The 24,263-nt window shown below is 31.4% G+C and overlaps 2 protein-coding genes across 3 annotated transcripts; one reads left to right on the top strand and one right to left on the bottom strand.

The window, feature by feature from the left end:
* Positions 1-231: 231 nt before the first annotated feature.
* LOC111369741 (adenylylsulfatase HINT3) lies at positions 232-8,896 on the bottom strand. 2 transcript variants are annotated; one of them, XM_022991376.1, is made up of 7 exons: positions 8,571-8,895; positions 2,956-3,011; positions 2,608-2,665; positions 1,763-1,829; positions 813-868; positions 625-678; positions 233-549 (listed from the first exon to the last, which is right to left on the bottom strand). In XM_022991376.1, exons 1-7 carry the CDS (start codon positions 8,766-8,768, stop codon positions 406-408), a joined length of 633 nt encoding a protein of 210 aa, XP_022847144.1. In that variant the 5' UTR covers positions 8,769-8,895; the 3' UTR covers positions 233-405. The 2 variants fall into 2 exon arrangements, with proteins under 2 accessions (XP_022847145.1, XP_022847144.1); XM_022991377.1 differs by lacking the exon at positions 625-678 and having other exon boundaries at positions 232-549; positions 8,571-8,896.
* A 12,867-nt stretch (positions 8,897-21,763) lies between these two features.
* On the top strand, positions 21,764-23,583 carry LOC111369740 (serine/threonine-protein kinase OXI1-like). Its single transcript, XM_022991375.1, has 2 exons — positions 21,764-22,431; positions 22,543-23,583. Exons 1-2 carry the CDS (start codon positions 22,085-22,087, stop codon positions 23,381-23,383), a joined length of 1,188 nt encoding a protein of 395 aa, XP_022847143.1. The 5' UTR covers positions 21,764-22,084; the 3' UTR covers positions 23,384-23,583.
* The last annotated feature ends 680 nt before the right edge of the window (positions 23,584-24,263 follow it).

Raw genomic sequence — 24,263 nt, 5'->3', positions numbered from 1 at the left:
TATAAAAGAGAATTTTGTTGTAGAAATGTATAGAAGTGCAGAGAGTTAAATTATAGCAAATCATGCTAGTAAGGCCTTAAAGAATTAGCGTTGTCCAATGCCGTATGGTGATCTTGTTTCAATCCTTCTTGAAGCAACCACCAATTTATCTGATTCCAATCTCAACTTTCTCCATTTTTGGAGTTCTTGGAACATTCCAAATTGATCATCTATGTGGGTTGACTCAACCCGCAAGCCAAACACGTAACATTCTTCTATTGGTTCACAGTGAAATCATAAGCGAGTACATATATCATATTCTTGAAATTATCATATTCACTTCTACAGTTTCAATGAAGTAGCTGGAAAAATTGGCTCCTGTAAATTATCTCATACAATACACAAAAAACACAGACGGGACAAATATCATCTCTCTCTGTAGCTCCCCATGAGACTAGACGCTTGACCCTTGATAGCTTCAAGGTTGTTCGAAGAAGTAAAATTTTCACGAATGCACTTTGCAAGATGTGCAGCTTCTTTGTCTAACGTTAGTGGGCGCCGTCTCAGACTCTGCAAGTGTTTAGCTCTATCAAGAATTTATTCAGTTGTTCGTTAAAAAGAACGTGAAAAGCGAATAGCGCATACCTCAGAAGCCCACAAACAATCATGTGCTTTACGAGGAATTATATGAATGTGAGTCTGAACTTGCCATGCGGAGGGAAATTACATGGTATTAGTTAACCTTAATCACAATATAATCCATAAGAAGAATGCAATATTTGATTCAATCGAAAAAAATGAAATGAAGAAATTGGAATATTATTCGAACTCACATGAAATACAACTTGGCCTGCAGAAGCACCATTGTTAACTAGCAAGTTGAAAGCATCTGCAGGATTAAAACTTCAGGCTTCATAAATTTTATACATGAAGGAACAGACTCATATATGTCATGTGCATATTAAGTTAGCACCGATTAAGAAACAAGAGTAGTATTTCATTACGACAACGGTTAGAATGTACCCTTAATACCAGCTTCTACGGTGAAGATACCCAAGTGGTCGCCATGTGGGACACAATTAGAGCCATTTTACAATTTTTCAAGCAAAGGGAAGAAGGAGATGTCCAGAAAACTTAATTTCTTGAGAAACAACAGCAATGGAAAGGGACTGATTCGTGTACCTTTCCTGATTAAATATTACATTTAACCTTTAGGATTTATTGATAACGTCAAATTGCAACATTCATTTTGTAATTTCCATGGATTAGGAACTTTTGCTACCAAGTTATCTTTACGGTATCCTCTTATAAGGACAACTTCGTGTTTTGATTAGTTGATTGAGAAGGGTCAAGATTTTTCGATGAGTTTTAAAGATATTTTTCTTTCACTAAAAATTTAATAGTCAACTAAGCTGCCAAAAGCTTGCAGATTATTCTAAAAGACAGTTACCATGAATCTGAACATCTCTCTTCTTTTCTTGATCCAATGAATAGATAGAAGAAGGCGTGTAAGATATTTGTCCTCCTTTTGGACAAGGTAAATCAAGAATTTGTACTACTTAATACTTCACATTATTCAAGAATTTGTACTGCTTAATTCTTCACATTATTTGCAGATTAGTGAAGTTTCCAACGACAGTATTTCCATCATAATGAAGTATCTTAATTAAATACTAACAAGCCATGCATCAAACTGCAGAAATCTAAAAACAAGAGTCCCTACTCCCAAATAAAATAACAATGATGACGACGGACATGATAGAGAGGAAGGAAAAGTACTCACCACAGCCAGTAGCTTTCATAACTGCACTGCTAATCAAAGGTACTTTTGAACACATGGCCCCTATAATCTGCATAGCCGCATTCTGAGTTAGAGATGCACATATTTCTCATCTTTTATGACCAATACATGAAGATACATCTCTTATGTCCAGGATGATTACATGTTGATTGAAAAAGTATTAACTGGAATGTTCTTATATTAACCAGCCTACTACATAAAATTATGCCACCACTGTCCACTTGTAGAGAACACGAGGATTGTCCTTGTTGAAGCATTTCAGTTCCAAAAACATGTATAAATGAAAGCTATTGAGGAGTTAACAAATAAACAATGACGAGAACCCTCATTCCTATAATGCTTCGATAATTAGCTGCAAAATTTTTCATAATGTAAGGCGGCAAGAAAAGTATATTTTCCTTAAATATAAAAACTTAAAAAACTGAAAGCAACAGTACAATTAATCATGAGGTAGACGAATGGTGTAGAAAAAATTAATAACTGGAATTAATTGCCAGAAAGGATGAAAATTTAGTAAAACTCCATGCTGAATGAGCACGGGTGAATAATTAAATTGCACACAAATCTAAAATTGACAATAACTAAACTTTATCCTTGCTATTTGCACAGAATCATTGCATTGCTTCATATTTTGAGTGTTTGTCATTCATATAGACTGATTTATGAAGACTTCAAAAACAAAAATCCATGTTGCTGGGGATAGATAGAATGTGGTTGATGATGAAAACTACTAGAGGAAAAACACAAAAGAATCTAATATGTTCTACAAACTTTGAAATAGACTTAAGAGGGTGAATAACTCATCATGTGTGATGAGAAAAACTTACCGCTGGAGGAGTAGCATCCAATGAAGAAAAATGACGCTTTGGGATAATTAGTGAGTGCCTAAGACATTGTAAAATGCGGTTAGAGACCATAATATGTAACAAATTGAATAAGATGAAGTAATTATTTTCTGTGCTGGTAAATATAGTTAACACCCACACACACGGCTTCCATCCAGTATTTCCTGGCATTTGTGTTTTTATTCAGAGATATTTCAACAGAATTTTATGCATTAGAAAAAAAAAATTGATGGAAATATTAAATACTATCAATCCTTGTACATCAAAAAAATACCACTACATTGAGCAATAGATCCTAAAACTAAGTGGCTTATACAGTTGATACCTTACCCATGACACAATGGATTAGTATCCAAAATACATAGGCATTCATCATCTTCATATACCTATAATCAAATTGAATTCAACAAATAGTTAGAGAAGCAATAATAGATAGTGATAAACATAGTTCAAATTCTTATAATTTAACATATTTCTTTATTTGAGAATAAAAAACAGCAACTTTAAAAGGTGTGAGGAACTTTATAGAGAGATTCTTTAAAAATTCAAAGAAAAAGTAAAAGTAAATTCTAAGAATTAAAAACTTAAGTACGAAGTAATGCCAATGAATACTTAGCTGTAATTCTCAAACCAATTAAGCATGAAGCAATATAAGAAAACAAAGCAACAAAGGGGGCAGATATGTACCCAATGATCCCACTCAACTCACAAAACAAAGCAGACCAGATCAAGGATCACACAAGCAACAAATCTAAAAGAGGTAGGAAAAAAAGGCAGCAGTGACAATTTCTTAGAGCATTGACAATCCATTTTCCTTTTCGTTGGAAGCCACATCGAATCCACTTGTTTGTTTCCAGATTTTTATTAATTTGCCAACAAATCTAAAAATAGACAAAAAAGCAGCAGTAACAATTTCATAGAGCGTTGACAAACCATTTTCCTTTTCATTGGAAGCCACTTCGAATCCACTTGTTTGTTTCAGGATTTTTATTAATTTGCCACATAATTACCAAAATTAAAGCTTACACTGTTGCAGAATAGTCCAAGCTAATATGGGGTGTCATCAACATACAAATATAAACTCAATAAAAGTTATCTCATATTAATAATGGCTTAGAAGAAAAATCACATATTATGCAATAAAACGTTAGCCGGTAGCTAGCTTGTCACGAGTGCACAATATCAAAACTTTGGTGGAAAGCAGTAGTCGAGGAAAAATTTGGAACTATATGCTCCTTATAGTACCATTTTTCCTTCTGTTTTCTTTTGACCAGATAATGGACAACCATACGATATCCAAAGTAGGACACTTCTCCTAAACTGACTAAAATCTTTTCTGAGGTCAACTCCAGTATACCATTTGTGAGTTTTTCTTTAGCAGGGAAGACATTAATGCCAAAGATCAAGATCCCAGTAGGTGAGAGAGTTCTTTTAACCTTCCTCACAAAGTATAGAAGTTTGCATGTCGTCTTTTATCAAGAATTACCATAAAAATATTGAACTCATTTGGTAGCTCATAATTAATCATGTATATTAAACTCAAAAAAATAAATAATAATAATAATAAAAATAAAAATTATTTTGAATAAGCTGGAACTAAGTTAGAATCGATAAAAAAAATTACAGTTAAATCAACTTTTAATTAATTCATCTTTTAGTTGGGTCATGTAGTTTCTTCCATTTTGAGTCCCCTTGGGATTAGAGGTCTTAGGCTCTTGCCTAGTATGCTTGGACCTAGGACCGGCCCTGCTGCTTCTTCCTGCTTGTAAATGGTAGTACAAGCTCTCTCCTTACGGCCCTAAATCTTTTCTCCCCCTTAGATCTCATTATTTTTGCCATTTTTTCTTCCTATACTCGTATGAGCTTCCTCATTAGTTTTTAGGATTTATCGTTGAGACTTGAGATAGAGATGAATTTAGAGTGACATTTTATTTAATTTTATTCTTTTACATTTAAGTAAATTTGCATAAGATTAAAAATGTAATATAATTTTTAAAGAGTGGAAAGATATATTAAAAACATTATGATTTGGTGTATCGTGTGTGTGTGAAGAATAGGTATGAATGACAATTTATTGTGCAACTTTAGTGGGGCCAAGGTTTGAGGCGATCTACCTTGACCAATCGAGCAAGTATTCGGGATTTCATTACTAAAACTGATCTAAGCAAGTATATAATCTCATACAAGGAAAAATGAAGGTTTACTGTCTTTAACTGTTCAGAAAAAATGAAGAGTTAAAATCGCACGCTGAGAAGTTTATGTCAATGGAAAAATGAAGGCTTGACAGGATTATTTACCTTATTTATTTTTGAACTTATGTCAATGGCATTATTTCACACTATGCTTTTAATGTAGGATATATCAGCACAAAACTTGATGTCCAGAATCAATTATTTATTGATTATATATATATAGACAAATATTTGAAATCTTGAGTTCCAGACTTGAAAACTTCTTGAATTTCTTGAAGAATCTCGAAGGACCAACTTGAAAATGTCTTTTGTCATCATCTTCTTGCCTTTTGAATTATGGTTTTAACTTTATTAAAGTTACTTTAATAAAGTTGTCTTCTTTTTGAAAGTTGATAAAGCTAACAGGAATAATTTTTATGGTGGCAGACACATTTTCAAAAGAATCTCTTTTCATTTATGAGCCCGATATTTTTTAAACTCATTCAAATAGTTGAGTGCATATAATCATTTAGTATTCTTTTGAGTTTCTTGATCAATATCAATCCCATAGCACATATCTTTACTATAGGCATAGTTTGGTATTCAATTAGATTGAATAGAATCTTCTTTGATAGATATTGATTTCTTTCAGGCAGTCTCAGTCAGAGATGCAATTTTCTTAGAAATTATTGCTAATTCTTTTTGTGTTTTGCACTGATTGAACATAGTCATTAATCTTGATTTTTTAATCAGCAAATCAGCATTTTTCTGTAATTCTTTTTTTGAAACTTTTGGAACACTGATATATCTTTGTTCTTTAATCCATGAATTCACTGCTTTTGGACAGCAATTGGTTTCATGAAATTTCGACCACCATTTAACCTTGAATTTTCTAATAATTTTATGTGATATTCATAATTTAGATCTTGATAAACAAAGAAATTCGAATAGAATATCCATGAGACGCTCATATTAAGGGCAACTTGGAACAAAATATTTTCTTGAGGCTTTAAAAAAGATTTTGCCTCTTTTTTGAAGTGTTTGAATCCTTGAAGAATTAGACTAGGTGAAATCTTCTCTTCAATTCTAAAATTTTCGAACCATGTTTGAAACTATTTTGAAAAACTTGAATTGCAATTTTGATGAAATAGAATGAACCAAGAAGGTGTTATTGGTCTAAAATAAAATACATTACAGTATGCATCCTTGTACTCAAAAAAATTGAAATGAGATTCAAATGATTCGCTTATAGAGAGACGCATTTGCTTCTCATTTCAAGGTTGTTGTCTCCAGTCTTCATATGACAACACCATTTGAATGCTAATTGCTTAAAAATTAATTCTTTTTGGATTTTGTTGGTTTGGGGTATGAGTAAAGATAGCTGATCCAGTTTTTATAAGAATAGCTTCATAATACTCTCTGGATTTTTTGATGTTGCAAGGCATGAATCAGAATTTTGGAGGAAAGAAGTCCAAAAGACATTCGTGTAAATTTGCATATCTATTTATCCAAGATGTTTTCATCTCGAATACTGGGTCACAGGCTGATTTGAGGAAATATTGAAAAGTTGGTGGAAGGTTTATTTGAGGAAGCTTTTTCCAAAACCTTGAACAGCCTTTTTAAAGTTTGAAGATTTAGTTTGTTCTTGATTTGGTTTATTTTGATCAAGAAACTCAAAAAAATACTAAATGACTATATGAACCCAACTATTTGAATGAGCTTCAAAAATATCGGGCTCACAAGTCAAGAGATTCTTTTCAAAATGTGTCTGCCACCACAAAAATTATTCCTGCCAACTTTACCAACTTTCAAGAAGAAGACAACTTTATTAAAGTAACTTTAATAAAGTTAAGACCATTATTCAAAAGGCAATAAGATGATGACAAAACACATTTTCAAATGAAACACAAAAGTGGACCAGTAATTATTGTCCTTCAAGATTCTTCAAGGAAATTCAAGAAATTTTTCGAGTCCGGAACTCAACATTTCAAGTATAAATTCAATTCAAGATCAAAGATCTTCTCAAGTGTGACTTAGCGGGAGATAAATCGGCTTCAAAAAAGTTTGAGAAAAACCTTTATATTTTTAAATTTTCTTAAGTTTTCAAATTTCAATCTTGTATTATCAATTTTTATATCTCAATAAAATACACACACACACACACACACACACACATATTACTTGACAAGTTGGGAGTCTTGTGAGAAGCTAAATTTAAAACAAATAATATTGATTTTCCCTAGTTAGGTGGTTCGATTCTAGTGTCATTGTCTTTTGTTTCGTTTTATTTTGAGTACATACTTTTTTGACTTGCTTGTTTTTATTTCATTTCCCCTTCTTGTGTCATTGTGAACTTTAGTAGTACCATTTGTAAGAAATGGGAAATGACATCTTTCCAAGAGTACTATCAACAACTGCTTTTTAGGTGATGGTGGTCCTAAACGTGATTTGTATTTCAGAAATCATATTAGATTTCGAAGAATGCAAAACAAAATCTGATGCAATTTCATCAATTTATCAAGAAAGAAGAATAATTGTAGCTAACAAAGTTAGTGAAATTCAGCTTGCTTGATCGAACTTTCTTCTTCTTTCTTTCTTTAGCCTTTGTTGTTTGAAGCATTCTAATATTCATAATTTCAATAGACAAAAAATTTATTTCATGTTAATTTAATCTTCAATCAGTTCAGCTTTATTCTTATTTCATTCATTTGGTTTAAGAGTTTATGATTTTAAGGATTGGGCGAATCTACAATGATAGGGATGTATTTAAAGTGGGATGAATATATAAAATTCCTGTGAATATATAGTATTTAAATGAATGAATTTAATAAGGGCAATATTGAAATATGACGTGGATGTAAATAGTACTTTTTAAAATTTTATTTGGGATGTACTTATAAAAAAATATGGATAGAAATAGCAATACCCTCGATGTTATCTGTAACGAGGATGAATATAATATTTTTTAAAAATTTTGAAATTGTTGTAGAATAGATTTAGATTAGGATGGATGTATAAAAACTCAGTGGATATATAGTGTTTAAATAAATAAATTTAATAAGGATAATATTGATACTTGAAATGGATGAAAATATCATTTTTTTCAAGAGTAATGTTATTTGCACTAACTCATTGTCTCAGTCGTCTACGTGGCATACATGTGACAATGATTTGATACATGAGTTAAGAAAAAACTACGACATTAATACATTAAATCACAAACCATCACATAGGATGTCACTATGGACGACTACACACAAAGTGACTATGAATAACATTTCCTTTGTTTTTTTAAACTTAAAATGTAGATAAAAATAATATTTTTCTAAGAGCCTGTTTGGTACCCATTTTTTTTTTTTAAAATGCATTTTTCTCTCTCTTCTTTTCAACTACACATTCTTTATTAAAATAATATTACACGTAAATCAAAAACTTTTCCTTATTTTTCAACCACACATTTCCCATCAATTTAATATTCAAAAATGCATTTTTATATAAAAATATCCACCAAACATCCTCTAAAACTTCAAAGTTATAATAGGGATAGATATATAGGATGATATAGATACTGTATATAATATTTGTAGGTGTAATTATGGGCTGCCTTACTTTTTCTTGATCTTATCAAAAATAAAGAAAGAAAAAACAGATTACTTCTGAATTTCATCAAGCCAAAAAATTATTTCTTGAAATCATAACTAAATCAGGTAAAAATAACTCCAAAATGAAGAGAAAAAAGGAGGAAAAAATGAATGAAAGAAAGAAACATTATACCTTTAAAGCAGGCGCCTCTCCTCGAATAATATTACAAAAAACACAATCACTTCTGCTGTAATTATCCTTCTCGCCTTTTTCTGAAGCAGAAGTTGAAGCTAAAAGAGGAGAAACTGGCCGCAAAATTTCCGCAGGAGGGTTAATATGCGAAGAAAGGATAAGAAGACGACGTCGCGCTAGTGACTCCATTTTTATCATACAGTTTAATTATTCAACTGGAAAAGGAGAAATTGAATGGATCTTCCCCATGGATTTACTGCTTTCTGTACACAGAAGGGCGAGAAAGAATGAATGGACTGGGAATTGTGATTTGGTTGCTCGCTAAAATTTGACACTTGTATTTATTTCGTGGTTGGGTCTCCATTATCCACAGAATAGTTTGCTATTTAATAAAAATAAAATAATGTCTACTTTTATTGCTTCAATAATTTTATATTTGTTTTGTAACTAGGCCCTATTTAGTGGATATTAAAATTAAATTTTTTGTAAATTTTGATAAAAAAAAATAATGAAATGTACCATTAAAAATTTATTGATTTTATAAAATATGTTATTCCAATTAATTGTTAATTTAATTTAGATTAAAGTTTAGATTTTAATCATCACCAAACAGTGAATAAAAATAAGGACATGAGAAGGTGATGAAACAAGACAAAACTATTGTGTGTGTGTGTGTAAAAGATAATAAGAACGATATGGATTTAATTTTTATTAATAAATAATATTTAATTTACAACACTTCTTGTGAATGATAATTTACATAACGTTTGTCTCATTAAAAACTTCATTTGGAAAATTTCAAGGGGACAAATATACTAAAATGAAAGAGAAAAGAGTACCAAAAAAATTGAAGTAATAAAATTCCGTCTCATTAAACCTTGTCAAAAAAAAGAAGAAGAATAATAAAGAAACTCGTTAGGACAAAATTTGAGTGAAAAGAAAGGAATATAGGTTTCTCTCAAATTTCAATAAATGAAAATCTTTGAATCAAAATATCCATATATTGTGCGCAATGTCATAATTCTTAGTCTTGTTATAGCTTTCAAACAATATCATTCTTCTACAAGATATTTATAATCCTTGGTGATTGCCGTCCACCTGACGATTCAATGAAAGGCATATCTTATTGCTATTTTCTTGAGAAATTTCATTCATAATTTGTAACATACAATAGTATTATGATGATGGTAAATATCTTAATAGAAAAAATCATGTTGAAAAAAATTAGTAAATGAAAAATAGTATACCATAAAAATTGTCTCGGTAAAAATCTTATAAAAAAAACATAATTGGAAAAAATTTCGACGTTGAAAAAGGAGTAATATACACCCTCATGATGATATCACTTGAAATATATGCTTGAAGCATATTACATCTTTCAAGAATTTATAAAAATAATATTAATATGCATATCACATTTCATGATTGCCAGGGTAACAAGATTTCAACTTATGATTGCATCCAGCACGAGAGAATTCATCTATTATAAAAAGTCATTGTGAAAAACATTACGTTAAAATTTCTTCATTATATCTTACGATTTTTATTATTTTTATTTCTTTTTTGCATAAGTAAGAATGGCTTATACTTTTAGATGTTACGACTATATGTTAAAAGAACTTCACGTTTGTGCAATAAGTTCAATTTTGCGTAGACTACGTCCTTTTATTTAGTCAACAATTTCTACATCGATAGTCTTTAAAGGATTTCCTTTGATACCCTCACTATCATTCATAATATAAAGCATTAAATTATGCATAGAAGTATTATCAACAACTTATTCATTTCTTTTCCTACAAAGGCTTAACTTACGAATTCTCTCCATTTTTAGTATTTAGGTACTTGAACCTCTTATGTATTTTTAAAATTAGTTATGTCAATATATTCTCCAAGACTGCCTCCTCATTGAAACCATCTTTATTATATGTTGCATTTTCATTTAAATTTTTTTATCTTTGAATTAAATATAACCACTCCTTAGGCATGCATTAAATTTACCAAATATAATTTAACTGATTGTCCTTTCAAGATTTTTCAATCAGAATTGGAGCATTTATATGGCTTGTTTATGAGATTTAATTAATTTCTTTGGTTAATAAACAATCTAAATGAATTATCTTTAAAACTTTTGATTCAAATTGTCTTGGACAAGATTTAGAGAATATAATAATTCATCATTTTTTTTCAGCTATTTAATTCATCTGCTAATGCTGAGAAAACATCTTATCAAAATGACAATCAACAAACCGTGTTATAAAATATCACTCGTTGAGACTTCAAGATGTTACGTAATAAAAAGAGTTTAAACCAAACATGTATTCTCATAATCGAGCACTATGGTGGAGTAGTTCTACATACATTGTATTATCAAAAATTCTTAAATGTGAAATATTAAGCTCCTAACAATAAGCCAACTATAGCAGGGAGAATTTTGATATTGGTAGGAGTGTTGCTATGTGTAAAATAGCATTCCTTAATTAGAAATTATGTTAGTTTTTGTTTTCAATAATAATTGATTAGCAATTTGGGCAACAAAAAATTTAACATTTACATGACACACTATCTTAATTATATAATATTATGCTCAAATTAAAAATTTGAACAAATAATCAAAATTCATGATGCAAAAATATAATGATCACAAAACCATTTAGCTGATGCATCTTTTGAAATAACATAAGGTCTAAATGGTTCGCGTGGAGGGTTACGGGGCCTGACATATCACCAGAAATGCTTCCCAGAAATAAAAATGATTCATTCCAATTTAATCTAGTGTGGTCTAATGACCAATTTGCCCTGAAAACACTTAGTACATGAAAATTCAACAAATTAAATAATCATCTAGTTCTTCATAATACAAATGAGTCATTTACAAAAATTAGTGTGGTCCACTTGGAATTTATATTAGTCACGAAGAGTTTCATCGCTTGCCAACATGTCTCTGATTAAACAATTAGGTCTCAATCGTTGATAAGCGTAATTTAACACTTATTCAAACCAATAAAAATGGATGTTTTGGAGTTACTTTTATTACATTTGTACTTAACTTTGGTTAGATATTGATTGTTGAAGGAAAAACTCAACATTGGATGGTGGATTAAGAAATAGATGTAAATAAGGACTTGAGCTAAACCAAAAAGTATATTTCAAGGATTAACTTGAGCTCCAGATCGAACATTATGATCTCAATATTTCAGTCATGTGATGGTGAGAAGATGAAATATAGAGCCAACATGTTATGAGTGTGAACCATGAGATTGCATCCTATTGAGCAATGCGATCGCACGATTGAGTGAGATAAACTAGATTTTATTTCAAAAGTTAATTAGGCTTCTATATCGAAGGAGATTGGGACACAAGTTTTTGCCCTTACCTTGGGACTATAAAAGAGAGATTTTTCAAGAATCAAATTCAATACCTTCACTTGAATTTTGAAAAAAGAAGATGAGAATACAAGAAGATTATTCAAGAATTGTTGAAAAGATTCAAGAGTTCAAGAGTTATTCTTCGTTCTCTCTACAATTAAATTTCAGGTGATGTAATATTATTTCACATTGTATTTGTGTGTGTATACGATGCCAGTAGAAAAATGCTTAATCTTTAATATAAAATATTAAAAATTCGTGTTTGTAATTCAAATATTTGTTTCAAAAATATATCTTATCTTGCAAAAGATTTAGACTAAGAAGCAATTATTGGAACTTCTTTTATTGTTTAATATATCCATTCGAAGTAAATTCAAAAGGACTTACTGCAAATATTTTTGGTCAAGAATTATTTTTAAAATTTATAAACTCTCATTCTTATAAAGATGTCAATTCTTTAAAAAAAAGTGTCTATCTCAAAAATTATTAATAATATTAATTTCAAAAAGAATCATTTTCAATTTCTCAAATAAGAAATTATATTTCAAATAGTTGAAGAACAATGACAAAATGCTTCAATAAAAGAGAAAATTACAAAATGAAATTGAAAAACAAATATATTCTACAATTCACAATGCTTTTTGGAATAGAAAGAAATATATTATTTCTCTTCCATATAATTCTAATTTTCATGAATCACATATTCTTACAAAGCCCCATCATATTCAAATGAACAAAGAGTTACTTGTCATTGTATCAAGAAGATCAAAGATTGACTTGACAAGGGTCTTATTTGGCCAAATAAATCACCATGGAGCTACTCTGCATTTTATGTCAATAATTCTGCAAAAATAGAATGAGGTGTTTCACGGCTCGTTATTAGTTACAGACCACTCAATAAAGCTCTTCAATGGATAAAATATTCATTACCTAGAAAGAAGTATCTATTAAACAGATTATTTAAAGCTGTCATCTTCTCAAAATTTGATATGAAGTCAGGATTCTAGCAGATTCAAATAAAAGAAGAAGATAAATACAAAATTGCTCTTAATATTTCTTTCAGTCAATATGAATGGAATGTTATGCCATTCGGTCTAAAAAATGCTACTTCAGAATTTCAAAAAAATCACTAGTGATATTTTCAATCATTTTCAAATTTTTATAATTGTATACATTAATGATGTTGTTATTTATTCAGAAATTATATAATAGCATTTCAAGCATTTAAACACATTCATTCACATGCTCAAGAAAAATAGATTAGCAGTTTCTGCTAAAAAAAATCATTCCGCGCCAAACACACATTAGGTTTTTAGGACATAATATCCATTTAGGAACCATTACTTCAATTCAAAGAAGCTTAGATTTCACAGGCAAATTTCCTAATGAAATCGTATAAAAATCTAGTTTGCAGTGATTTTTAGACCGTGTCAATTATATGTCGGACTTTGTTAAAGATATAAGGTTAATATGTGCCCCTCTTTTTAAAAGACTACAAAAGCATCCTGTATCATGGAGTTACAAGCATGCTTTAGCTGTACAGAAAGTTAAAGAAGTTGTCAAAAGTATCCCATGCCTTTCAATTGTAGACCCTCTTGCATCCATTATTGTCGAGACAAATGTGTCTGACAAAAGGTATGGTAGCATTCTAAAGCAAATTCTAAAAGAGTCTAGCTAAAAACAACTAGTTAATTCTATTTTGGTGTTTGAACTGGCCCTGAAAAAACTATTCCACTATAAATAAATTTAAAAAAAAAATCTTATCTATTGTTTTATGTATTTCAAAATTTCAAGATGGTTTAATCAATAAAGAATTTGTTTTAAAAACAAATTGTGAACTGTCGAAAGACATTTTGCAAAAACATGTAAAAACATCATTGTTTTAAAACAAATTATACCAAGCCATCTTAGCTTGCTTTGATTTCGAAATTCTATATATACAAAATAAATCAAAATATGTTGCAAAATATGTTGCAAATTTCTTTATTTGAGCCCCATTATTTCTATCAAAATACATTTGTCAACAATGATTTGATCACATTTCAACCATACATTCTTCATTAAAATAATTTCACACATAAATTCAAAAATTTTCTTTATTTTTAACCATACATTTTTCATTAATACACTATTTAAAAATGTATTTTTTGACAATAATGGGACTCAAACAAAGGTTATATAGATCTTTTTTTGTCAATTTTTTTTAGTGCTGACACTTGAATAGCCTTGAATTTAAATTGGTGGCTGGTTTAATGGCAACAAATTTGACATGCTTGCATGATTCATGAAAGTGCAAAGATGCTAATATGCCATGACAATAGCAAGTGATCACAATAAATCAATGTTAATGACAATAACAAAGTAACATACATACTAGGAACCTTACCTCCAATGTAACAGTACTGAGAACAACCTATATGATAATTTTCCAGTGCTTATCCATAAATTCATATATCAGATTAAAATTTCCAGCTCTATCAATTGGAATTTCTTGAGATATATTTGTCGTAATCAGATAAAACTATCACTTATTCATTTAGTGTTACAGTATTCTATAGACAAGAATAAATAGTCCTGCAAAAGATTGATTTTCTCTACAAAATTAGATTCAACACGACATCCATCTCACCAAGTGTAAGAAAGTAGTTGAAATATCCTTAAAACATAGTTAGAGCATTTTAAATATGTAATTGCATATTTTGTGATCTCAATTATGTTAATATATGCAAAAGAAATTCTGCAATATTAGAGTTCTGGAACTTACAATTTTAAACTGATAATGTCTTTGCATTTTGCAACGCATGATAAAGTAAAAAAGCCATTGTTTGTTGAAGCCAAAGTTTTATTAAGTGACCTGTTATCATAAAAAAAAAATTGTAAAAGTCAGTTCTAAAGAAATGCGAAAACTGATGGAAACATACAAATCATGAAATTATTGACTGGTTAATATACCTACTTGAAAAGTGAAATATTGTAACATGAATGAATCACTTAGCATTAGTCCCCTGGTCATCTTTAGTTGATTTTGAATTCATTGATTCTAAAAGTTTGTCCATTTGGTTGTAATGCTCAACATCTTTCATGCAAAAATCATCTAAGTTCAGAGAAACTTTCAACCAATTTTGAGTGCATGCTAAGACCTCGACCATTCTAGGACTTAAGGAACTAAGGAAAGGATCAAGTATCCTTCCTCCAGTACTAAATGCACTTTTGAAGCAATTATTGAAATTTGAATTGCCAACATATCTTTGGCCAAATTGGACAAGACACCATATTTATTTCTATTAACCTTTCACCAATCTAGAACTTCAAAATCTGTTTTCTCTATGCTTTCACATGCATCCAATAAGTATCGTTCCACCAATCTAGAACTTCAAAATCTCTTTTCTCTATGCTTTCACAAGCATCCAATAAGTATCGTTCCACATCATTTTTTATCTCAATTGAACCTTCAATGCATGTTTTTCCATAAATCTAATAAGACGAGCATCACTCATAGAAGAAGAACATCTTTTATATGTATTGATAGAAGTTAAAGACTACTCAGCTGACACTTTACTACATCCGTCAATACTTTAATGACGCACATACCACTCATAAATATCCATCAAATTGGCTTTCAATGTGAAATTGTTTGGTTCAAGGGCGGAGTTACATGGAGTCCAGTGCAGGCTGATGCCCGGACTTTGGATTTGACACAGAAAAATTCAGTGGGCCTGCACTGGACCAAGAAGAAGAGGAAGAAGAAAAGGGAAGAAAGTGTGTCTGTTGTCTGTAGGCATTGGTGCCGACAGGGAAGGAGGAAGAAAGTTACAGCTGCCGATAGGGAATAAAAAGGGAAGAATGTTACAACTACCCACAGGGAAGAAGAAGGGAAGGAGGAAGAAAAGTTTAATTGGGCCAATTTTTTATTTTTAAGATTTTGGGCCTACGGATTTGACACAGAAAAATTCAGTGGGCCTGCACTGGACCAAGAAGAAGAGGAAGAAGAAAAGGGAAGAAAGTGTGTCTGTTGTCTGTAGGCATTGGTGCCGACAGGGAAGGAGGAAGAAAGTTACAGCTGCCGATAGGGAATAAAAAGGGAAGAATGTTACAACTGCCCACAGGGAAGAAGAAGGGAAGGAGGAAGAAAAGTTTAATTGGGCCAATTTTTTAATTTTTAGATTTTCGGCCTTCTCTTTAGTTAGGCTTTTTGAAAGAAAAACAATAGGCCCTATTACAAATTTATTGGCCCATCAATTTATTGTTTGTACAATAAACCCCCAATATCTTATCTATTGTTAAGAAATGTACTTTGCATTGATCACGTGAAGCTCTTTTTGTTTATAGACTAATTTCCACAAAAAAATTACCGTAGCCGACATTTAAAATTGTGCTCGCAATGGATGAAATCTCTGGCTCCGCCCTTGGTTTGGTTGTTTCTTTACTTTCAATTTTCACTGAATTTGGTCAAGTGGCATTGGATCTTGCATATCCTACGATTATAACCAAATTTACCACATCTTCCATATTTTACAATTTGTGATCTCTCACGCACTAACTTCTTCCTCTTTTCTGTAGGACGACCAAACCATCCTTTTTGATTTGGGGTCATTACGGTTATACTCTTCACGTCCTCCGGAAAAGTCTACTCTTCTCTATTACCTGCAAGCATAACATTCTCTTTGTAGGTATTCACATATGCATTCATTGTATAATAATTCAAGCAGAAATCATACGCATCAAGCTTCAATGTTGCAAACACTACTAGTGCGTGTGGACACAGAAATTGATCTACCTGAAACTTTCGACAACTACAAGTGTGTTGAGTTACATCAACCATGTACGATGAAGAATCATCATGCATTTCAAACAAAGTGTAACTTGCCGGGAAAATCTAAAATTAAATAAACTAATTATTATTGTGAATTTAAGAAAGCTATAGTTATAAATGTGACCATCATAATTCTATATATTGAATATTATAATTACCTTTAAATTTCGCACATTATGGCTCATTTCTCTCAACAACTTTTCATATTTGGTTGCAAGCTTTGTGAGAGTGCCATATGTGTTGTCTCTGTTTTTGTAAAATCAAAATTGAACTATTTTTCTTAATAACTCAAGAAGTGCTTTAAAGTGTAATTTTTGCCTACCTTTGTGACTGCATTTATAGATTTAACTATGTTCGAAGTTATAGTAAAGTATCGATTTGCTGGCATGTGTAATCTGGACCATGTCTCATATCTAACTCCCAACTATAAAATAAATTTAGTTTTATCGATCTTTTAATAAATTAATGTTAAAAATATCTAACAATAAATTAAATATAATTCAGACATTAAATAGGCATGGCCACAGATAGTCACCAATAAGGTTTAATTGGTCACAAACATTTAATAATATTGTAGAACAAGTCATAGGCAGTCAAATTATAAGTTACATATAGTCACATACTAGATATTCCCTTTTTTTTTTTTCATTTATTGAGTTCAATTACTGCATTTGATATTCAATTCATCCACTATATATGCTCGTATAGCAAATTTGGATACATGTTTAATGTTGTGACTTGATTTTGCGTAATGGGTCTTCAAAATCTTAAGCAAATGGTATGAATAGATCCATATGCCCTCTTCAAATACGAATTCAATTGCATTCTTTATACTAATGTGTCTGTTCGATACTATACATAATTTGTCTATAGATCCATGTGCCCTCTTCAATATGTCAAAAAATCATGTCCATGACCTATCATTTTCATTGTCCCCAATCTCAAAAAGTAATATGTAGATATTTTTGTTTGCATCTTGTGTGCAAGCTATAAAGAGTGTACCTCGTAGTAGCCATTTAAATATGTGCCATCAATAACAATGACTAGCCTACAATATTTTCAACTTGTAGTTGATGCTTCCAAAGCCATAAAGCATATTTAAATCTATCTAATTGATCTGTTTCTATTTTTGTAACTGTTCACATGTTCATCTGTTGTAATATATATAAATAAGAAGGTAGCAACTGAAATGGTGTCATTAAATCACCTCTAATCAACTCCAATTTTTGTTCATGTGACCTTCACGCCTTCACGTAATTCATAGATAACCCATATTTATGTAAAATGTTATTAGGAGTGTATTCTATACGTAAAGAAGTGTATTTGTAACTGATACAGTTTGACACAATTGAGCAAGACATTTGCCGATAAGATTCTAAAACAATGTTCATTGAGCACATGTGACCATTACATATTTTCCTGATCTTAAACATTTTTGTTTTTCCGCAATATGAAGATCTAAATATCCACTTGCAATTATTATGTGAACACTTTATCACATACTCCTTCTTGTCTAATTTCAATACTTTATATTAAACATTTCCCTCTACTACTTCTCTTGAATCAGCTAGGGATACCAATGTCATATCTTCAATGTTTCCTTCCTCAATGGTCATAACTGAATCACATATATCTTGAGTTATTTGTTGTAAAGAAAATATATAAGTTGACTACACATCTTGACTGGAATGAATCTGAAGTGATAGCATCAACCTTAATAGGATAACTCGATCATATCTCATCCAAAGATTTTGCATCAAATATGTTAGGACATCGTTATTGCTAAAAATTTGAATTGAAGGTAATGTAAAATCCAAAGAATAGGTCATTGCAATAGCTTCTTCTGTATGATTAAGCCCAATTCAAGCTCAACCAACTCATCATACTTGTACGTATCATTCACTAGGATAACACTGTATAATAGGCAAATGTGCAAAACTACCATCCCTAACCACACACATGTAACAGAATGTCAAATTTAATTCATTAGAATCAGGAACATACATAATTATAGAGACAAGCCATGTGTAGATACCAGGTCATAGTTACTCGCAAATAACTAATATAGATGCATAATGTTTCATTTAAATATAATAGTATAACATACTGAAAAAATAAGTCACATAGATCAGTTCAAACAACATATTCACATTCAATGTGGACATATTGACAATGAGTGGCATTGATCAGATATTAGGATAAAGAAGTCACAAATAAATCAACACAGGTCATAGAAATTCACATTTACTGTAGATATGTTCACATACAAACGATACAGTTCGGGTCATAAAGAGTCAATTCCAATGCATTGACATTGGTCACTGATTAAACTAATTCCACGTATTCACTATCACGACATTTAAAAGAGGGTTCACAATCTACTCAATAAAGTAGTCACAATTAGACACAGTTGCCAAAAATATTTATCAGTGTGAATGATACCCACCTATGACTACAGATAGTCACATTGACAGTTCACACAGATTGTAAATTAAAAATAATGTCTTGAAAGTCTAAACGATCGTAAAAATCAGTATGTCAAGGAACTGTAAATTCCTAATTAGAAATGAAAAGCAAAATCTCTAAACAGGTGGAGAAAATTTTGAAAAAATCAATGCACGTAAAATCATAAGCTTATAAGAAGACTATTTTACCTTCGAAATCAGATCATGATTTTTATATTTTTGCTTTGAGAAAAATCCTATCAATCTACAGGCAAGCTTTAACTCTCCTGAACAACAAATATCAGACTAGTGACGACAAGATTGTGACTTCGTTCAGTGATTTTGGCCCGGAATCAAGTTTGAATGGTGAAATTCCATAAATATATTTTAAATATTATATATAAAAGATTATTTATATTTAATCCATATTTAGTGTATATTTAATAATTGATTTACGAAATTACTTAAGGAGCTTGTTAGTTATAAAAATCGATTCTTATAGTATAGTAGTTACGTATTAATCTCCTTTAGAAATGAAAGGAGCCTAGGGTGGCCTAACGTGATAGTAAAAAGCATTGAGACCCTCTATTTATGATCGAGTCACGAGTGTGGGTTAGCAATTTGAATAATTTCATTGTGAAGCAATTATATCAAACAAGCATATGGTAAGATTTGTATGCTCAAACCAAACTTAAACAGACTATTTTAACTTCTAACATTAATTTCTTTCTTGGTCGCTGCGCATGTACACTCCCAAGTGCAAAGTGCATTGGTTTCAAATAAAATTCGAGCATAGAGTAGCCATTGACTTCAATCAAAATTCGAGCTTCTCTAAAATAATTAAAAAAGATATTTTTTCCCCTTGTTAATGAGCACTTTTTGACAGCATTTAAAGGATCTTTATTTTGAGAAGTTCTTTTTGCTCTCCATGAAAAGCTTTTTCCCTTTCAAAAAGAAAAGGAAAGAAATAAAATGCTTGGTCTTATAATAATGTCATAACTTCCACTGCTCACTCATATCGACTAATTTAATATAGTCGAAGATTGTGACATCCCAAACTTGGAGGAGGTCAATGCAATTTCTTTAAGAAAGAGTATAATCTTTTAAAGTATCTCTAAAAGACTCACTATTTCTAAAGAGCATATTCTACAATTTAGATAATATTCATAAATTAAGAGGGAAACAATTTTTATGTACTCCAACGGCTCTTTATATTTAACACAATTATTTTTTCCATCCTTTATTTTCATCAGCGTCTCTCCAAATTAATATATTATTTTCTTCCATTGAAAATTGAAGAACTTTGGATGCACTAGCCAAGCTCACTGTCCAAATTGAAATGTTTATTTCAAAAGTCTCTCGAAACATAATTTTAAAGATTGACTCTTTAAAATAAAGAGCATGTTAGACAAACAAAAAATAAAGAGCGGCTTAGGGATGGTCCGAACCGCAAAATGCATTGGGAACACCAACAATTGGACCCAAGAAGACAAGGGTCATAGCTAGTGGGTCATATTTGTGCACTACCCAATCTGATCCAACTGAAACTACAAGCTATGTCATGTCTATCTGCAATTTAAACGGTCCAGTTCAATGTATCAAATATTCATTATCTTTCGACCGATATATTAACCAATGAAAAATCTTGAACTCAGATCATGTTTAATTGGCTGGAAGATAGCAATTTCAGCTTCTAGGGCCATCACCAAATACTTGGCTACTTCTATAAGCAGCAAACTGTATTGCAAACATTTATATTTTTTCAACTGTCAAAGGGCAAACATTTATTAAGTGGGTTCCTTGCTAAACTTGAACTCTGTGTTGTCAAATTCTTTTAGAATTATTGTACAAGTGTGAGAAAATAAAAGTTATAACGCTTCTTTGATATATTTTTTTTAGTTAATTTTCATAATCCAAACTCATGATGAATTTTCATTTCTCATTTTTTTTTATCAAGTATTTGTAGAAGTATATTAGTAATTAGTGTGACAAGAAAGGAAGACGATATAAAAAATATATTTTCAGAATTCTACTATTGTAAGGTTACTTTGAATAAAATAAAAAATAAAAAAAAGTTATATATCATCAAGTATAAAGAAATGCAACATTGAATATTAATAATAATAGAAAAAAAAGCATAACTCGCGATTTACTCCCTCCAAAATTCTAGGGGCAAGGGACTTATGAGTCCAAGATTTAATCTAGTGTAAATTGGGATACCTGGATATCAAAATAATAATAAGGAAAGTGACCATAATGTCTTCACCTACCAACGTAGGCCATTTAAAAAAAATCCCTCATTTAATAAATATTCAGTACAAAATATAGTATTTTTGGATCAAATTACTTGTACATGCCACTCCACTCGCATATGCAAGGGGTGGGTGAATTATATTATTTTTTAAATAATCATTCATCCATCTCGACGTGTGTCTAAATGTACGACCTGTGAAATAGTGACAAGTACAATCAGAATTATTCATTTTAGTTTGTGATTTCAATTCCTCGTATAGCCGTTCTGTGTGTACAGCACGGCTTAGATCTCCTCACATTGGGATGGGGGGTGGCGGGGGCGGGGCTCGTGCCATTAAAAAATGATGCGGACCCTACAACACAGTGAAGGACTGTACATGTACAGCACCAAAAAGTGCTGTACAAACAGCTTCTTCCTTCCTCGTAAGCAAGTACTTCAGCATTTTTCTTTTCCGTATATTATATTCTTCAGCGCCCACTCTAAATCCAAATCTCCGCTTTACACTTGTCCAAATTCGTCCTTGTGTCAAAGTTTTGATCAAACAAGACCAACCTGAAAATTTATCCGCCGCGTATTTACTGACAGAATCCTCAACTGAAACTTCTTAAATTTGTGGTTAGTTACCAGTCACCTCCGCCATGGACGCCGGCGACCACCACGAAACACCTTCTCTAGACCTGAAGAATCTGAATGTAATATCCGTCCTGGGGCGTGGGGCGAAAGGTGTGGTTTTCTTGGTTCAAACAGAGAATGGAGAATTGCTTGCTTTAAAAGCAATACTAAAATCTTCAACTCAGAATAACAGAAGAATTTGCTTCGAAAGAGAAATATTGGACTCTTTAAATTATCCCCTTTTGCCTAAACTTCATGGGGTTTTACAAACAGAAAAAATTGTTGGATATGCTATTGATTACTGTCCCGGCCTTGATCTTCATTCTTTAAGGAAAAAACAAACTGAAAAAACCTTCTCCGACGATATTATCAGGTAATATATTTCTTTCTATTTTTCAATGTCTCTCTTTATTATTTCAGTTTTGATCGAACCTTTTTTTCTTTTTCTTTTTCTTTTTTTTTTTGTTTTTTTGGGTTTTTATAGATTTTATGCTGCAGAATTGGTGTTGGCATTGGAATATCTTCATGGATTGGGCATTGTTTACAGAGATTTGAAGCCAGAAAATGTGATGATTCAAGAAAATGGCCACTTAATGTTAGTAGATTTCGATTTATCAACAAAACTTTCTCCAAAATCTCCAGAAGATCATTCTTCCACAAAATCTATGCCCAAAATGGAGCCGAGGAAGAAAAAGAAAATTCCACATTTCTTCAAGTGCTGTGAATCGGGGATTTTGCCGGAGGACTCAGTCAATCAGGTCGAACTTGGCGGTGACTCAATGAATTACGAGTCCGACTCGGTTCAGAAATCCAACTCTTTCGTCGGGACGGAGGACTATATCGCGCCGGAGATCATATTAGGCAACGGCCATGATTTTTCCGTCGACTGGTGGTGCTTAGGTATCATGCTGTACGAAATGTTATACGGCACGACGCCGTTTAAAGGCATTGATCGGAAAGACACTTTTCATCGGATTTTGTCGAATATGCCCAATTTGACGGGAGAGTTGACGCCGTTGAGAGACCTAATAGCGAAATTGCTCGAGAAGGAACCGTTGAAGAGAATTTCACTTAGGAAAATCAAGGGCCACGATTTTTTTAAGGCCGTTGATTGGGACTTGATCTTGGATATGGCAAGAACGCCGTTTATTCCTGAACGGAAAGATGCTGAGGACTTAAAAGGAAATAAGATAACGGATGTGGAGCCTTATGTGCAAGGAGTGTTTGAAGTAGCTGAGGATGAGAAAATGGAGAATAATAGGAATTGGGTTGAAGAATTGAATCTTCCCAATCAAGTTCAGAATGACAATTTTTTTATTTTTTAATTAATCAATAAGACATGTTGAAAATAATCCTTTTTAGGATTCCATTTTAGTATTAAAAGATGTTTTCGTTCAAATTTCAAAGTTGTATAAAATGAGATATATGTAGGGAAGATAAGAAGTCGAGTCGAGTTAACTCATGTTACAAGCTTGCATGTGCTCATTTAGGGGGTTAGTCGAGCACGAACCAGCTCGTTTCATAATTTTGTGGTTTGAACCAACTCGTTTCACTCCCCGACACATTATTTGTATTTTTGTTTTTAAAATCCAATGGAAAATTTCATTTTTTTAACCTCATATCAGTCCATGTGAGTCGATGTAGAGCTCACACTAAAAAATGCGAGCTCGGCTTCCCCATTTATCTATGAGAGTTGTAATAAAGTTTTGTTTATTAGTTAAACCTATACAATTTATTATTCATTATTGGTTCACCATGCAATTTAATGCCATGCTTATTGAGAATTCGATCATCATATCTCTGAATGCATAATATCAAGCACCTCGAGAACATTATATCATTCTTGAGTAGGAAGTCAAGAACTTCAACAATGAGTCAACTTTTCATCACATGGACATCTTGATCGATTTCAAATTCTCTCAACTTGTATATCATCATTTTCAAATCACTTCAAACTTTATCAAGAACTTAGACACTTAAAAGCAAATATTAGAATTTAGATTATTTTTCACAACATTTCAAAAAATGCTACATAAGAGTGGATCCAAAATAACTACAAGGATGAGAGACAGATAGGTGTTCAACCTCCAAAATGATTGGTTTATAGCAGCTAGTAATCAAGAAAAACATGGGGACATCCATAATGACATTTGCAACTCTTAACTGTCCCTCATAAATTTGGTACAGCTATTTCGATCCTCACTT

The sequence above is a fragment of the Olea europaea genome, chromosome 20, assembly GCF_002742605.1.
Source record: "Olea europaea var. sylvestris chromosome 20, O_europaea_v1, whole genome shotgun sequence".
Classification (NCBI taxonomy): Eukaryota; Viridiplantae; Streptophyta; class Magnoliopsida; order Lamiales; family Oleaceae; genus Olea; species Olea europaea.
Note: the sequence above shows the minus strand (reverse complement) of the source record. Positions and strands in the feature narration are given on the sequence as shown.

Excerpts from the sequence above, each read along its gene's own strand:
- LOC111369740 (XM_022991375.1), top strand. The coding sequence starts at position 22,085 with ATGGACGCCGGCGACCACCACGAAACACCTTCTCTAGACCTGAAGAAT. Across the intron at positions 22,432-22,542 it reads TTCTCCGACGATATTATCAG|ATTTTATGCTGCAGAATTGG; the intron begins GTAATATATTTC and ends GGGTTTTTATAG.
- LOC111369741 (XM_022991376.1), bottom strand. The coding sequence starts at position 8,768 with ATGATAAAAATGGAGTCACTAGCGCGACGTCGTCTTCTTATCCTTTCT. Across the intron at positions 2,666-2,955 it reads ACTAATCCATTGTGTCATGG|GCACTCACTAATTATCCCAA; the intron begins GTAAGGTATCAA and ends ACAATGTCTTAG. Across the intron at positions 679-812 it reads CAGGCCAAGTTGTATTTCAT|ACTCACATTCATATAATTCC; the intron begins GTGAGTTCGAAT and ends TGGCAAGTTCAG.